The 15,959-nt window shown below is 39.7% G+C and overlaps 1 protein-coding gene across 9 annotated transcripts in view; it reads right to left on the reverse strand.

Moving 5' to 3' along the window:
- RPAP1 (RNA polymerase II associated protein 1) overlaps window positions 1-15,959 on the reverse strand; it is a 38,627-nt gene that overhangs the window by 14,091 nt on the left and 8,577 nt on the right. For all 9 annotated transcript variants that reach the window (XM_085224800.1, XM_085224792.1, XM_085224793.1 and 6 more), the window contains 10 exons: window positions 14,184-14,360; window positions 13,232-13,438; window positions 9,187-9,302; window positions 8,654-8,752; window positions 8,088-8,189; window positions 6,358-6,525; window positions 5,035-5,220; window positions 3,293-3,427; window positions 2,945-3,124; window positions 199-356 (listed from right to left, as the gene is read on the reverse strand). In XM_085224800.1, coding sequence (XP_085080926.1) covers window positions 199-356; window positions 2,945-3,124; window positions 3,293-3,427; window positions 5,035-5,220; window positions 6,358-6,525; window positions 8,088-8,189; window positions 8,654-8,752; window positions 9,187-9,302; window positions 13,232-13,438; window positions 14,184-14,360 — 1,528 coding nt within the window. The remainder of the gene's footprint in view (window positions 1-198; window positions 357-2,944; window positions 3,125-3,292; window positions 3,428-5,034; window positions 5,221-6,357; window positions 6,526-8,087; window positions 8,190-8,653; window positions 8,753-9,186; window positions 9,303-13,231; window positions 13,439-14,183; window positions 14,361-15,959) is intronic.

Genomic DNA, 15,959 nt, shown 5'->3' on the forward strand with positions numbered 1-15,959 from the left:
GCCAGAAAAAGAAAAGAACTCAACACCAACACCTTCAGAAACTGAGTTTTACTGCAGGAGGCCAGAGGAAGGGAGGTAAGACTCTCTGAAGGGAGTAGCAACTGATTCTATAGATCCCAAATTCAACCCTCTGGAACGTGATGCCTCCGTTGTGCTCTCCACCCCCACCATTTCCACTTCTCCACCTTTGAACTGTACCGGTAGAGGTCACAGGCCTGACCGTAACCAGCAGCCACTGCCCACAGCCGGAAGGCTTCAGTGTTCAGTCTGATGGCCTCTTCCCTCGGCAGAAGCAGATCCTGTGGATCTTCAGCTGTAAATCGAATTAACCGGCTCTTCATTTCAAACTTGTTAAGCTGTAAAACAAATGAAAGCAAGTAAACAAAGACCAAAACACAACCAAGGAATAAGAGACTTCACTCATGCATTACGACATTCACTACCCTGACACACCAAAAAACCTGCAGATTTTACTGCACTTTATTCTAAACTCCCCTAGCATTGTTCTAACCCGTTTTCATCTTGTGTAATCTTAGGGAGCGTACTACAAAGGGTCATTAAATCATTAATGGCAATTAAGATGGATGTATCCCTGAAAGAGATGCGTGGGTGTTATCTAATCCGTTCCACACACAGAGTACGCTCAAACCACAGAGGTTTGCTGGCCCCCACACACTCTCGTTTCAGGGATTCCTTGCAGCATTAACTGACTTTTAAACAAAAATTACTCTTCTTTAACTAGTCATAAATAGAACTCCAGTACACCAGATTATACTGAGATTTATCTTAACAAAAACACTATACACAAAAATGGCTTCTTGCATTCCTCTTAAGAGGTTACATTAGATGGCTTTCAGAGGTCATACAACCTGAATCTTTTTATAATTCTTTGTTTGTTTTACAAAAAGGGTACCTCCTCCCTAATATTTTTTAAAAAAATACAGAATTCTAGTGTTTTGAAAATGTTCTGAGGTTATTTTAGTATTTAATTAAGCCTGACATGACTCATTTGCAGTCCTCTAGAAATAACTTTTATCCTCCCCAACAACTGGATATTTTTGCTTAACCATAGAAAAGAGCTGCTTCTTCCCTCTCCCACACATACAAAAGCTTATGTGTGCTCTGTCTAAACAAATGCACTGACAATGTCTTTCTCACAACACAAGGACACATTATAGATAATTTGAAATTCAAATGCTTTACAGCCATCTCGTTAGGAAATCACTGCACACCCACAAGAAGCAAAGGAGCTGATGAATCAAACTATGAATTCTGACACCCCTCCTACAGAACAGAGGGCAAAGTTAAATTTACTTCCTGAGGAGGAAGATAGAAGAATTCTGTTTTTAGGTAAAATTCCTACGCTATTTTGTTTTTTAGTATTTTCCATTCCCATGTTCAAGTGCCTGCAACAAGTCATATGAGAGTAAAACAGAACCAAATCCTGAGCAGTAGGAACCTTGTAAATAATGTTTGCATGCCTGGAATACCTGGACTACTCAAAATCCAAACGAGAATGAAATGTAGAGATTTTCTGTTATGTTCCTACCACCGCTTACAGCTTTAAATATCCCACTATTATCAGCATGTTTCTCTACATATTTTATAGCACAACTTAGTATTCTCCTGATGATGCCAGCAATTTCCTACATAGCAATTTATTAGATGCTATTAAGAATACTGAACCAAAACACCTCAGAGGTGCACACTGCACTGTAATGGGTGCTGCTCTGAGTTGATGTTACCTGTGTGATGCCCTTTATGAGTGAACACAATTATCTCTGAAATGGAAAACTTGTCCAGAAGTAGATAAGAGGGGCTGTAAGTACCGACAAATAATCTGAGCTGTTAAGGTAAATTCATGGCAGGAAAGTTCAACTAGGGCTGTAAAACACAAAGACACAAGTAAGACCTCTGGTTTATGAAGTCCTAAGCTGCCTATCATTGGAGCCACAGGAGAGTACAGACCAATACATGCTGATGTGCACTCTAAGCATCTGCTGCTGGCCAGTATCACTGAGCTGTGCTGCGTGATTTTGCACAGCTGCACTACATAGATCTCCCTCCAACCCCCCCCTCAAAAAAATAAAGGAAAGAAAAAAGACTGAAATAGCTTCCCTAGTGCTATACAACAGAAGACACATTGTAATACTGTCAACAATTCCTTCAGAACACACACATGCATCTTCTTCACAAGGATTATTTTGGCTTCTTTATTTCAGCTCGTACTCTGTCTTCCAAGAGATTTCTGAGGTTTCCCTGCAAATGGCAGAAGATATCTATAGAGGTAACTTCACAGAGACTGTGGTTAAGAGCTACACCATGCTTGAACCACCAGCAATTCTAATTATAGTCTCATAGAGTCACAGAAAAGTTGCTGGTCAGAAAGGACCTCTGGAAACTGCAGTTCTCTCTGTTTCGAGCAGGTTGCTCAGTGCTAGGTCCAGAAGGGTTTCGGATTTCTTCACAGACGGTAAGTCTGCAGCCTCCTTGGCAACCTGTTTGCGAGTTTCACCACTTTTGCTTTAGAAGTAAAATTTCTATTTTTAACTGTCTTGTATTTCAACTTTTGCTTGCTGCTTCTCATCAGTATATCCACTGAAAGGGTAAATTTTGCTGTTTTCTTTACTCCCTCGACAAAACACATATCATCACTAGCTTTCTATTGCCAAGCCTAAACAATTACAGGGAAAGATTGAAAGCTGTATGTCAGATACTTCAATCTCTTACTCATTGAAGTGGCGCTATTGCTTCCCTTTACCTCAGAGTGAGACTGAAACAGGAACCCTGACCGCATATCTCCCAGTTTCATATGTACTGGTCAGGTCTGAATCACATTCTTCAGCTTAGTCACCCCCAGTTAATTATCCATCATTAGTGAGGAAGCAAGGCACAGAAAACAATGGTATTTGATAACCGAAAAGCTCTTCTGATAATCACTTACCAGCCTGGCTGTTGCATTTCTGCCTCCAGATGCCAATACTCTGATGAACTTCATAGCAGCAGCGCAAGCAACCCCATGGAGACTGGTGAGTAAACATCCTGGCTCAGCCACATGAGGATCCCATCGAGTAGGAAGAAATTCCCTGACAATGGTTTCAATCAACCGAGGACAGTCAAGCAGCTGCAGAGAAATAGCAGGCATTACAAATAACTGAAAGCATGCAATTCCAGTAGCCATACATACAGAACACTCAAGTTTGTCTTATCTCCTTGTCACAACTTCATCAGCTTCTTTCTTCCCTTTTTCAAATCTTTTCCTACCATTCCTCGTGTACAATAACAGATTTACCTGGATGCATGCTTCAGAGGAGTGCCTTGCTATGTGAGTAAGGATGTGCAGGATATCCAGGACAACCGTTGGAACAGGTCGTACCACCTCAAGGATGTACCTCAGCCGGTGCTGAATCCGTGTCTTCAAAAGTCCCTGAAAGGAAAAAAATATTCATTACGTTCTTATTAACTGCTCTCTGAGAAGCAGTTGCAGAAGGGAAAGGCAGATGCAATTAAATCTTTTGCAGATAGAAAGTATTAAAATTACCACTGGGGAAACGAAGAGAGAAGTTTCTGTAGATTTGCAAGCTAGCATGCTAGCAAACAATCAAAAAGTTGGCCCAACAGAGCAGGAACATCTGAACTTTTGTTCTGTATCAGACTACCAGTGAGCTTTTTGGATAGTTGCGCTCTCCAGAGTGTGAAACTGCAAGTAACAGGGAATATCTCTCCTACAAAGGACTATTAAAATGTAATGTGGCTGAAAAGGGTTCTCATGGCTTTTGATTCATTTTGGCTAGCCACCACCTTCATCTAACACAGTACTCTTTCTTTAGTCCTGACAGTGCTTGTCACATTGGAGAAAGCTGACAGAAGTTGAGAACAGATACCAGTTTCTATTCTGCAGTAAGACAGATGCAGATGGATTATGTGATTCTGTATTGCTCACAGAGCAGAAGATCAGTAACTGTGATAAGAATCAATCTTAGTGATAGCGTTATGCACTTCTAGTTTAGGGAAAAGGTGCAACACTTGAGTTCATAGGACTGATGCTTTTAAAAGTTGCAGCCAGGCAAGTCTGAAGCTCTATGTTTGACTGGATTCAGGTACTACTTTAAATATTATTTTTCCAATATGTGGAACTGGGATGTAACAACCAATTAGCAGGTGTGAAATGGAATTTATTTCAGAACAGCTGGAACAGTGGAGAACTTTATGCCAAATCTCTTCTGAGTTCAGACCACATAACTGTTTCCAGAGTGACAAACTGACCTCATCTCTTATCTACATCTCTTTTGTTAAGCCTCTTAAGCAGCATAGCCTAATAGAACAAATCTGAACTTACAAAGTCACTAACTGAAACCAGATATCTAAGTACAGTAATTCATTTGCCCAGTGAAGTTTATAACCATTTGCCATTGGAAAACACGGACTAAGTGATGTGACCACAGACCTTAACGACAGCAGCTCCAGCAGGGTGGAGTTTGAGATGGAAAAGATTATTGTTGTTAGATCTCATATTTAAGCTAAACCTCACATCCCTGGCATATGTGACATTCATTCTGAGAGATGCAACATGAAGAGGGAAATGCTAAGTAGTCACTGGATCAAATGCAAGGAGAATGTCATTGTACCATTCTAATTCAGAACTATCCAGCTGTAATTCTCTTGTTTAACTTTAATAGTGTCTGGAACTGTTTCACTTCTAGCTCAAGTAAGTGAACATGAAAATCATGTCTGTATTCAATCTTTCAACAAATCATGGTCATCAGCATGCTTGTTGCCAATTTCCCTAGAGGAAGTTAGAGATAGTTAATGATGAAGTCACACTGGTCAAGTCTCAACATTTTTAGAAGTAATAAAAATCACACCACTGATAATGTATGACAGAAACATGACATCCAGCAGCCAAGGAAATGTTCTAATTTTCATTCATAACACTACTAACACACACAGAAGAGTACACATTTCAAAAGCACTCACAGCTGCTGTGCACAGTCTATTTTTCCAGAAAGATTTCAGGCCAAGCTGTGTGCTTACCTTTACAACGTCGTAACGGGCTACATCTGCATCTGGCTTGTTTTCATCCTTTTGTTTTTTATTCTGAGACTTCTCTGTTCCAGTTAATTCTTCTTCTTCTTCTTCCTCTTCTTCTTCCTCATTGATGGGGACAAATGGGAATGCAGCCATCCCTTGGTACCATGAGAAAGTCCAATCAAGATATTTCTGAGGAGAGTAAAAGCACACAAAATTCTCTCACAAAGAGATCACATAAGACCAAAAAAAAAAAAAAAAAAACCCACAACCACTTAATTACAGGATGCCTTACAGATTTCCACCTAACTCAGGAAAATAGGAACACAATAAAGGATACTCTAAACATTTACAAGTAGATGAAATGATTTTTCAGATAAGTGACTTTAATCTATGACCCACAGACACTTGGGAAATCATGAAAAGCAATTACCATGACGTGAATTAAATTCACTAGACAAGGAACAGAAATGCAGCTTAATTGAAAAATGTTTAAGATAAAAATAAATAACCAGCAAGGGCTCTAGAAGTTAAACTGGAATTTGACATTTATTAGCTCTGCTCCCATTTCTGGGTCTGCATGGTAGGCTTCTAGAGATCTAACCACTCTTTTCTAGCATCATTCTCTTTGCAGCTTAACATTAAAGGAACTTGAAACATAGGCCACAGTCTGCTTTGCCCATAATGGCCTGCTTCTTTTCAACCAGGAAGACTCTTTAACCTTGCTGTTCGGGGTGCAGTATCTCTGAACATCCAAAAGAAGTTTCAGCTTTCTAACAAGAGAAAAAGCATCAAGGAGAAAATAAACTTGTAAGAATGGAAAAATAGGTATACAGTAGTGAAAGAAAAGTATGTGAGAACAACAGATGATGGACAGTGATGGAGAGAGACTAGTACTACTGTGAGGCCTGACAAAGCAGGGAAAATACTTAGTCACAAATTTGTTCAGAAGCAGGAAAACTACATAGCAAAAAGCCAACAACAGAAGAGGTTGTATAAAAAATAAAACATCTAAATCGTACATATACACTAGAAGTAACATGCTCTAGATTTTAAAGGTGTCAAGAAGGAAGAGAACTCCCACAACAGCCTGCACTGAATTTAATCATAGGTGGAGCCAATTTAAATAGGAGAAAAGAGGACTGAATCTCTCAAATTTGGATAATACAGTCCTTTGTCTGTCCCAAAGCACAAAAATAGCATTCTACTGACCATTAAGCTAACCCCTCCAGCAAGACTTTTTTAGAAGTTACTTACCTTGTCCTTTAATTCTGACTCTATAAATGATTCAGAATGAAACCAAAGCCAGGGACATAATGATTTTCTCACCTCATCATCAGATGACACCAGCAGAGCTCGGAGAGCACCAACAGATGCTGCCATGACATTATCCACAGCATCATCCAGAGAGAAGCGCAGCAAGAAGAGAAATCCAGCATCAAGAAGCAGACGCAGAACACTGCCCTTCAAGGAGGAAGCAAACTCTCCTGCCCTGGCCTGAAAAGTATGCCATACAGAGATAATGTTAAAGCTGTCTCACCTCAACTATGTACAATCTAACATTCTGCATGCTTGCCTCTTCCCAGTTCTACTGTAAAGCAGCTACACTGTGCAGTCAGCACAACAAACTGCTCTACTTGATATTCTCCAAGGAAAGTGTAGAACCATCTATAGGGACAAAAAAAACTTTGTATCATTCAGTCCAAAGCAGTGATATAAAAGGACAGAAGAAATGCTTAAGACTTCAAAGATCCTCAAAGACCTACAGTGCCAGCAATGCAGGAAAATCCACTTAAAAACCATAAAATTGAGCACCTGAGTCACATTTTGACCACCTGCTATTTACACTAATTAGGAGTCTTCCATGCTGCCTAACTTTAGGACATCACAAACTGATGCAGATTTGCCAAATTCCAGTGCTGCCCCTTATAGAAGGTAACAAACTGATAAGACCTCAAAACATAAATGAGAGAATCGGTAGCCTTTCTAGGGAACATTACCTATTGATGAATGGCTCCTGTTTCTGCATTACATACTCTCTTCTGCATAAGTGAAGGGTCACATACCCCAAGTGCAATTACAATGTGCAGACTGAAATCTGCCAGGATGTACACCCTGCTTTGCATGCTACAAACATCTCTCCCCACTTAAAATTCTATGACTCAAGGGCCAGTCCAAGAAAAAAGAAAAGTTCTAAGAGAATAATTGCACATTCTTCTGTTATTTCTGTAACTTTGTGGTATATTTCCTATTTGGTTTAGAGGACAGGAAGTTCTTTTCTGCTTAGATCAATACTGGAACACCATCTCTGCATAGTCTACAACTATTCCATAATGATGCTGCTGCTGCTTTAGGCAAGTCAGTTGTTTCCCACAGAAGAGGTTTTAAGAAAGTTGCTTTATATTTTCTCTTCTCCTCATTCTCTAGAGAGGCACAACTCCAGTTCTTTAATGCAGAAAAGCTTTCTTTCTTATGTCTGGACACTTATTATGACTTCATCCTGTTCTGCCCCATCTTTCTTCTCAAAATCATGCTGCTACTTCATCTCAGCCTCCCCTGCTGCTGGAGGGAAGGTTAGCACTTCCCCCCAGAGTTAGGTGGGAAAGTGCGTGGAAGTAAATATTCATATTGCTTTATGCCTTTTACTGTAAGATTAGGCTAGCTCATTTTCACCACCTACAGAACAAGCACATCGTGTAGCTGGCTCAGGCAACAAGAACTGAAGGGTCACTGCGAATGGGAGTTTTTGTCACAGAAGTAACACTGTAAAAATAACTCATGTCCAAAGAAACAGAGGAACATGAATTGCAGCGCTGCTGCTGAGCAACACTTGAAAGCTGCAAAGCTTCTTCCCACAGAGAATCCTGAAATTCAATTTGCTATGTACCAGCATTGTAACTTTTCTTAGCAGTGAGATCTTTGGTGTAAAAAGAAACACTCTGCCAGTGATTTTGTTCACCTGCATTAGAACAGAAGACAAACAACTAGCATCAAAGAATCTGGACCCTGATGCAGTGGAAATGTCAGCTATGGGGTGGAGTTCCGTGGAAGCGACTTACCTTTTGAACAATACGACCCAAGACCTGTAGGGCCAGCGTCCTCTGCTGAATAAGTTGGCTGCGAGACAAATGAAAGAGCTCTTGGAGAGAATAACCAGCCCTCTAAATGGAGGAGGAAAAGAAAAAAAAAACAACAACAAACAACCAAGTATAGATAAAAATAGACCCCTTAAAATAAGATTTGTTGTAAATAGTGCATAACAGGAGGTAAATTGCAACACAGTTTTGTTTGCTGTTTCACATCAATTGCAGAAGAGATTGCAATAAAAGAAGTAATGGGAGAAAACTGCACTTAAAAAAGGACCTGCGTACTCGTTTTCCATCACCACAGATCCTTAATGGCATTGGAGAAGAAAAGCATTAACAGAGTGTCTGAAAACAAAGAAAGCAAGTTAGTGCATGGCAACTAAACTTCTCTTCAGAAGCTTGTTTCCAAAGGAAACCATCCATCTACACTTTCTTGAGGTTTTTGTCACTAAAACACCTTGACACAAAAGGAATCTGACAAGATAAACACAGAAAATGGAAATGGGTGTGCTCTTTCCTTTCTGCTTCAGTACACCTACCTCTGCCTCTTCTCCATGGTGATGCAGACCTAGATGAGTAGGCAAATCAGCGTCTGCAGGAATCAAGTCTCCTTTTAAACTGAATCGAGCTTGCATTCCCTAGCATAAAGAAAATGGTGGAGGGAGAGAAAGATTATTTTTATTGCCTTACACTATTCACCACATAAAATTCCATTTCTGAGGTGTCATCTAGCAGTTGATTCGACAAACTCCCCAAATCAGATCTCAGATTCTTAAAAAAAAAAAAGTTTATTCCACTTTTTTTTTTTTTCTTAGCTTTCAGACCTGTATCACCACAAGTCATCTGTGAGTTATCAGACTCTCACTTTGTAGCTGTCTTTGACACTATAGGCAGAAGTGATCACATATAATCCCACTCTGCAGAGAACACTGGGTCATCCCTCAACTTTACAAAATCTCTCAGATTGAGAAACCAGGGGATTATTTAAGAAAACTTCTAAACTGTCACTGGTGAGAAACATGAACCAGACACCTTCACAAACAAGAAAAAAAATCAGTTTCTGCTTTTAAACCTTTTTAGTTTTCTTCTGCCGGGGTGAAGGCAAATCTTTCATCCACTCCAGTTTCTCAAACTCCACATTGTCCATGTGAATCCATTCTTTTCTTGGCTTCACAGGCAGATCATCATCTTTGGGAGAGAAAATGACAGCCTTACCTTCCAAAGCAAAGATGAAGAAAATCCTATTCCCTACTTGACAACCCACTTGGCTTAAAGACTACATCAAATAAAAGATCCATGTAAAATAAGAAGAAAACAATTTTCTAATGAACTGCTGACTGATGCATAAACATCAAAGACAGCTGTTTTCATCCTTCATGAGAGCTAGAAGAGAAATTATGCAGCCCTGCAACAAAATCCACAGACAATGCTAATTAGGGTGAAACTGAGTGAAAGTTGCGACACAAATAAGGCCAAATGATCAGAACAAGGGAGAAAATAATACCAGCCCTACTTTTGCCAACTAAATGAGTATCATTCAAAAAGGGGAGCACTGGGGGAGTCAAGAACAGTAGCAACGCAAAGAAGGCTAAATGAATTACTGGCCTGGCATGAAGTATGGTTTTAAAGAAGCCAGGACAATGTCAGCCTAGATACAGTGAAGGGAGCACACCAGTGCTACCACTCACTCATGCTTCCGTGGCACTTCCACTACTACTCTCCACTCTGTGCCTCCCTTTAAAGTACTGAGGAAATCGACTTGCAAGGAAAAAAAAAAAAAAAAAAAAAAAATCGTAAGAGGAAAATTGACATAGTTTGCCTGAGAAACAGCCCAGTGTTTCTCAGTGGAGCAGTTGAACAAGAATTTCAGAGATGAAGGCACTACAGGAAGAAATGACTGATTTCACTTGTTAAAGAGTTTTGACCAGAAGAATTTGAGAAACAATACATTTCTGCTTGACAACACAAGAATTGCCCTAAGATCAGCACATGGAAAAATATGACAAGTGAACGGGCAGGAGAGATTTAAGTGGAAATTATCTAAATGCTACACAGGTAATGCCGTGCTAGTACAAAACTGTCCCGGGCTGGTGTGAGAAAAGAGAACCAACAAGTCCTTGCTATCTCAAGAGAAATGACACACACTGACAGAAGCAGGCGGACTGAGGGCATGGAATGCACGATCATCACTCCTACTGGAGCAAAACAAGACCAGAATTCATTTGCACTGCAGCTGTTAATCCTAATGCTCTTGTTTTCTCTTGCAAAGAACAGAGTGTCCCACTGAGATGCTCTTCTTTCATCAGAGATTTCCCTGCTGATAACTGGCCGGAAACCCAACCTTCTACCTTCCTCCAATTAGCAGATAAACTTTCAGAAAGGGCATTCATCATTTCTAGGATGAAGCTTCACCCTTATGATCAATGTGGCAGTGAGTCAGGCAAGGAACAAAGTACACAGTTATCTTCCCCAGCCAGAAAGCTGTTGCACAGAATTTCAGCCAAAGGCTCAACACACATTTTAATTGATGGAAAAAAGCATCTGATATGTAAGAAAGTGGAATGTCTGTAGGTGGTTGATGCAAAACCAGAGGAAATAAAAATCAACAGGAAAAAAAAAAAAAGAGATCTATTGACATTTGTAATTCAACAAATTGTTTTTTCCTTCTCCATTAATCACTAAACTGGATAATCATTCTATGAATAGGATTACGCATATTATCATCAGCCTGTAGCATTATGATCTTGTCAACAAGAAAAGACAGATATACATTCCAAGGCATCAGCAGATTGCTCAGTTACCGAGAAAACCATTTACAGAAAGAGAAGCTGGCAGTTTGAATGCAAAATCTGTACTGAACTTTTCAGACTTATATTAAAGACTACCAACCAACTGCTTCCTTTTCTTGTTTGCTTTCCCTTTTGTCTTGGTGCCAGAATTTGTTTTTCTATTTGATAAGAGTAGAAGTTGCTATATTATATATAGCAACTTATATATATAAGGCTTTACTGTCTTCTTTATTAGAGACAGTTGCCTTTTATCTCATTAGAGAGGCAAATTCGACTTTTGAGCAATCCTGTCCTTTTGTGTCATCATCCTTATCCTTAGGAAATTCTGAATGACTGTTTCTGCCAGATTATTCAGATGAGTTAAATTCCGAGCACCAGAAAAAGAAAAATCCCAACACTGTTTTAGAAAGTCAATTAATGTTTTATGTCTCCTGTGGGTCAAGATGGGCTAGAAAGGCTTCCCTTGGTTTCCTAACAGTGTTCTAAATCACTCTTTCTTTGTTATTTCAAATATTCCAGGAAAACTCCATTTCTTCTTTTGTCTGCAGTCTTGTAGGGGCAGTAAAAGATGTTATCAGCACACATTTTATACACTGAGCTTTTCCAAGAGCACTACTACAATTTGTTCAGTCTCTACAGCTAAACAGCCCACTCTTATTGCTCCTATGAGTAAAAGAAAGTCACTTAATCTGATGCTACTTGCGCACTCAACTGTTCTGGGAAAAGCATTAAAGCCTGTTATTTTGATTAATGTGAGTTCATGAAAAACAAGACCTGGGGAGAAACAGCAAAAGTGAGGTGTTTTCTTGAGCACAAGGCTAATCATCTTTCCTTCTCCTGCATACGTACACACATACACACACAGATTCATCCCTCTCATCAAGAAAATGGTAAACACTTGTTATCTCTTGCAAACACCAAGCTAAAATCCAAGAGAGATTTGGAGACCTCTTTAATCAGACTGCATGTTGCACTGGGAGACAAAGAATGCATCAGAAGAGAGAATCAAGAGATGAAGACAGCCAAAAATTAACATGAAATTGGCAGAAAAGCATGCTAATTAAGGAGAGATGCTTCTTTTACACACACTACAAACAAAAGTGTTCTGGAAGATGTGAATGGGAGCCTAATATTACCACTAAGAAAAGAAAATATCCGGAAAGAAAGCAACAGTAAGAGAAATAGAAGGGGTAAATGCTTCTTCGGTCTGTAATGAAGAACACAAAGATTGTTCTAGCTGCCTGCAATAAATCAGCTTTCTTCTCACATAAGCATAGAAACTGCAGATCCAACACAGACAGTATCAGTGCAGGCTTCCTTAGCACAACTGAAGTAAGTCAATACTTACAAGTAGTTAATTAAGCAAGAGGTAAAATCCTCCTCTAGTAACCCAGCAAAGACTACTTGTGTCATTTAGCAAGGAAAACAAGATGTGAGTAACGTGGAGATTCACAGGCATGCAAACCTCAGTAAATGCAGTTCTGATATCAAAGTGAGCATACAGACACACTCAGATCTCTAGCCAGTTTGAAGGCAAAGATAAAGATTCCTGTCTACAAACTTCCACATCTTCATTCTTTTAGACACATTACCACTCTTGATCATCAAAATATACAAGGTAAAAGAATCAATAGTAAAATTGAGTATTAGAACATCGTTGTAAAATGCAACAGCTCTACAATTCTTCTGAAAGAGCAGAACTCTCAATAAGTCAGCATCTCCTTCCATCCACAGCACACAGAAGACAGAACCATAACCTTTGGAAATGCTTGCGTGGGCTCTGCAATACAAGCCACATAGTGGGGCCATCAGAAGCAGTCTCACATTAAGACAAACGTGCTAGGTGAGCTATTTAATGGGCTGTCATCTCCATGCTATCCTGTGAGCACAACAGCGAGTCTTTTCAGGGAGATCTACCCACCAACTGTCCCAGTTAAAAGAAATTTGTGAGAGGCAAGTGCTGCTTGAATATCACGCTCTTCTATTTCCCTGCTTACATGACTAAACAAGAACAGCAATGATGCTCACTTTTAAAACACATTTTCCTTCAAGTGATCTCAGAACAAGTTTCCAAAATAAAGCAAGACCTCTCACTGCATGGCTCACCACCTCCATTATGTAGCGCATCATCCTTCTAATCTAGAGCTCAGCTAGAAACAAGAATGCTCTTCCTTGAACTCAAAAATCTTTAAATATCATGATAAAATTCTGATTTGGATAATTAACAAATTAACAGTTCCACAGAACTCTAATCTGGGTCGATGCAAGCACCATAAAAAACCTTGCATTTATGTTCAGAACATTAACAATATGTACTATGGCTCTTACCTGTGATTTCCATTTTCACATTTTCATCTCTCCTTACAGATTCTTCCAGACCTGACTCCTGCACAGAAAGTGACGTTCCTACACCACACTGAGGCACAGTCAGAGATTCCACAAACTCTTCTGGTCTGTTCTGTTCCATTTTTATTTCGTTTTTCTGGCCTACGTTACCACTGCGTCGTGACTTTAAGAAAGCAACTAAACTGGGATCTGCAAATATTGGCAAAGAGACGGACAGATAAGTGTCAGCCTCAAAATACCTGATACATCTATAGGTCCTGCCATTTATGTTTTAGTCTTTTGAATCCCATTCCACAAATCTCTTCTTCTCTGCCAACTGTCACTTGTTTTCAAATGAGGCTTTACTGTTTATGTTCAGCACATAAGCTGAGGTCAACTAACTGAAAAAAATTTAGCATATATCCTTCCCGTTTTAAACTCCAAGTGTTTGCCTCACTACAGTCTCTTAGAGATTGAGTAGTACAGGCAAGGAGCAAAGGTCACAAATCAGTCATAAAATGAAAGTGCAAAAACAAGATATTTTTCATACACATGCCACTGTTATAAACAATGAAGTTAAACGGCAATATTTTTTCACCTTTCTTATCTGCTTCAGAGAATTACCTTTTAGGTCCTCAATAGACATACATGTAGCCAGGTATCAGATGTGCAAAGGAACTGTGTGCATGGACCATCTTATTCCACAGCAAAGGCGAGATAAGACAGTCTTCAACTAAGTTCCCTCTCACTGAGTAATAAGTACTCAAATTTCTTTACACTTGATTCTTATTCACAATGATACAGATATGAGATGGAGGTTTAGCTATCTCCATATGCAATAACTAGTGATCCTAAGCTCCCAACTTTGATCTGTAAATTTGTTGAAACTTCAAGACAACTACGTGTACAGTAAGCTTCCATGCTTCTAGGAGAATTCACTCCAAGAAGCACATACCTAGCTGAGCCAGAAGTCTTTCCTGCTCCTTCAGGATCTCTTCCTGGGACATGGACTGCAGCTTCTCTAAATTCTCTTCATGGATAGCCTGAGCTTCTTGCTCACTCTTTTGGCTTCCAAGACCCTCACCCGTTATGATACAAGGCCGCTGAGAGATGAAAACGCCATCAGCTTTATCTGAAAGATCCAGCAAATAAAGCAGTTAGTCATTTAAGTCTCGACAGCATTATGAGCTCGTTTAGATTTTGTCATTAGCAAGCCCGCTAAAAAGTGGGTAAAGAAGTTTGTCTGGAAACAAAATTAAGAGATCTGGGCTTTCGGGTTTTCATCACATATATCAATAAAACACCACTTCTGTCTTGTTTCTTTAGGAGTTGGAGAGGGACAGAGAAGAAAATATTTTGTTTCTTTAAAGCAAAGCAACAAAAGGTAAACTTGAGCATAATTCACAAATCAGGATATTATTTTGAGTTAGCTTCCTTCTCCGCCCAAGAAGACCTGAACTGATATCTGCTGAGCAGAAAGAGAACAAAAAGTACTGTGTAACCCAGTTTCCAGTGTGATACAGAATCCACCCTCAAAACAGGCATGTTTTCTTCTAGCAACTTTCTGTATTCACTTTTAAAGGTTAAACATAGCAGAAACTGCAGAAAGGCAGATATTTCTTCTACTCTGAATAAAATCAAGTCTCCTTTATCACCTGATCTAAAGGCTCATTTCATTTAACAGTAGCAGTAGGATAACATGTTCCTATGGTCAAACTGAGCAAGACTCTTGCTGGCCCACTGTACTAGCATTTGTCTTTGTAGCTTTATTCTACATGTTGTTTTGTTTGGGTTTTCACACGCTCCATTTAGCAACCTGGATAACTCCTGTGACCCTAAACCAGCCAATGAAAACATCAAACACTTGTTCAATCAGCACTAAGGTCTGATGTCATTTCCACAGCAGTTGTCTTGCACATTGAACAAAAAGAAATGAGAAGACAGAAAGGCCTGGTAAGAGATTCACTAAACTTTTTACCATTCAGCAACTCACCTGATTGTTACCAGGCACTACAAGAAATATGGCTATCCTTCTTCTGGGGATTCTAGCAATACTCTCTCAAAAACTCCTCTCCAGCAATCTTGCAGAGGAGGACACATAATTTGCTAATCCCTCAGTTGTATTAATACATCAGTGTTCTCTGACTTCAAGAGGATCACAGCCAGAGGACTACTGCTTCCCAAAGGACTTTTCAGACAGAAGTACACATGCACAATTGTAACAGGGTACATAGCAAACATAGTAATGGACCTGGATGGTGGATTTGTGCACACACAGCACAATTGAGGGTTCTCTTACCAATCCTCTGAGAGGGGTCGGCATAGACAGAAACCTTAGTCAAATGGTGAAAACCTTCAGAAGACATCCGTTCCAATGTGAAAAAGAGGATGCCAGGGAAAAAGACAGACATATGTTGGTCCTAACCAGATAAGACTGCCCAAGACACTTGCACACCTAGAGATGCCAGTACCACTTGAATTGGTTTCATCTTTCCTTGTCACAGTGCTGTCAGATAAATAACTGCTGGAGGTGGCACTGACTCATCAGTGCTGCCTCACAGCATTCCTTATGGAGCAATGTGACAGTCTCACGGCAGAGCAGCGAGTGATGGAAGACTGAGCTTTCAATTTCTAGGTAGGTAAGAATGGGGACCTGCATCAGACGTCATGCACAAGATGAATCCTCCAAAAATTGCAAAAATTACTGACAAAACAAGAAATACTTTACATA

The sequence above is a fragment of the Meleagris gallopavo genome, chromosome 5 (genome assembly GCF_905368555.1).
Source record: "Meleagris gallopavo chromosome 5, MGAL_WU_HG_1.1, whole genome shotgun sequence".
Classification (NCBI taxonomy): Eukaryota; Metazoa; Chordata; class Aves; order Galliformes; family Phasianidae; genus Meleagris; species Meleagris gallopavo.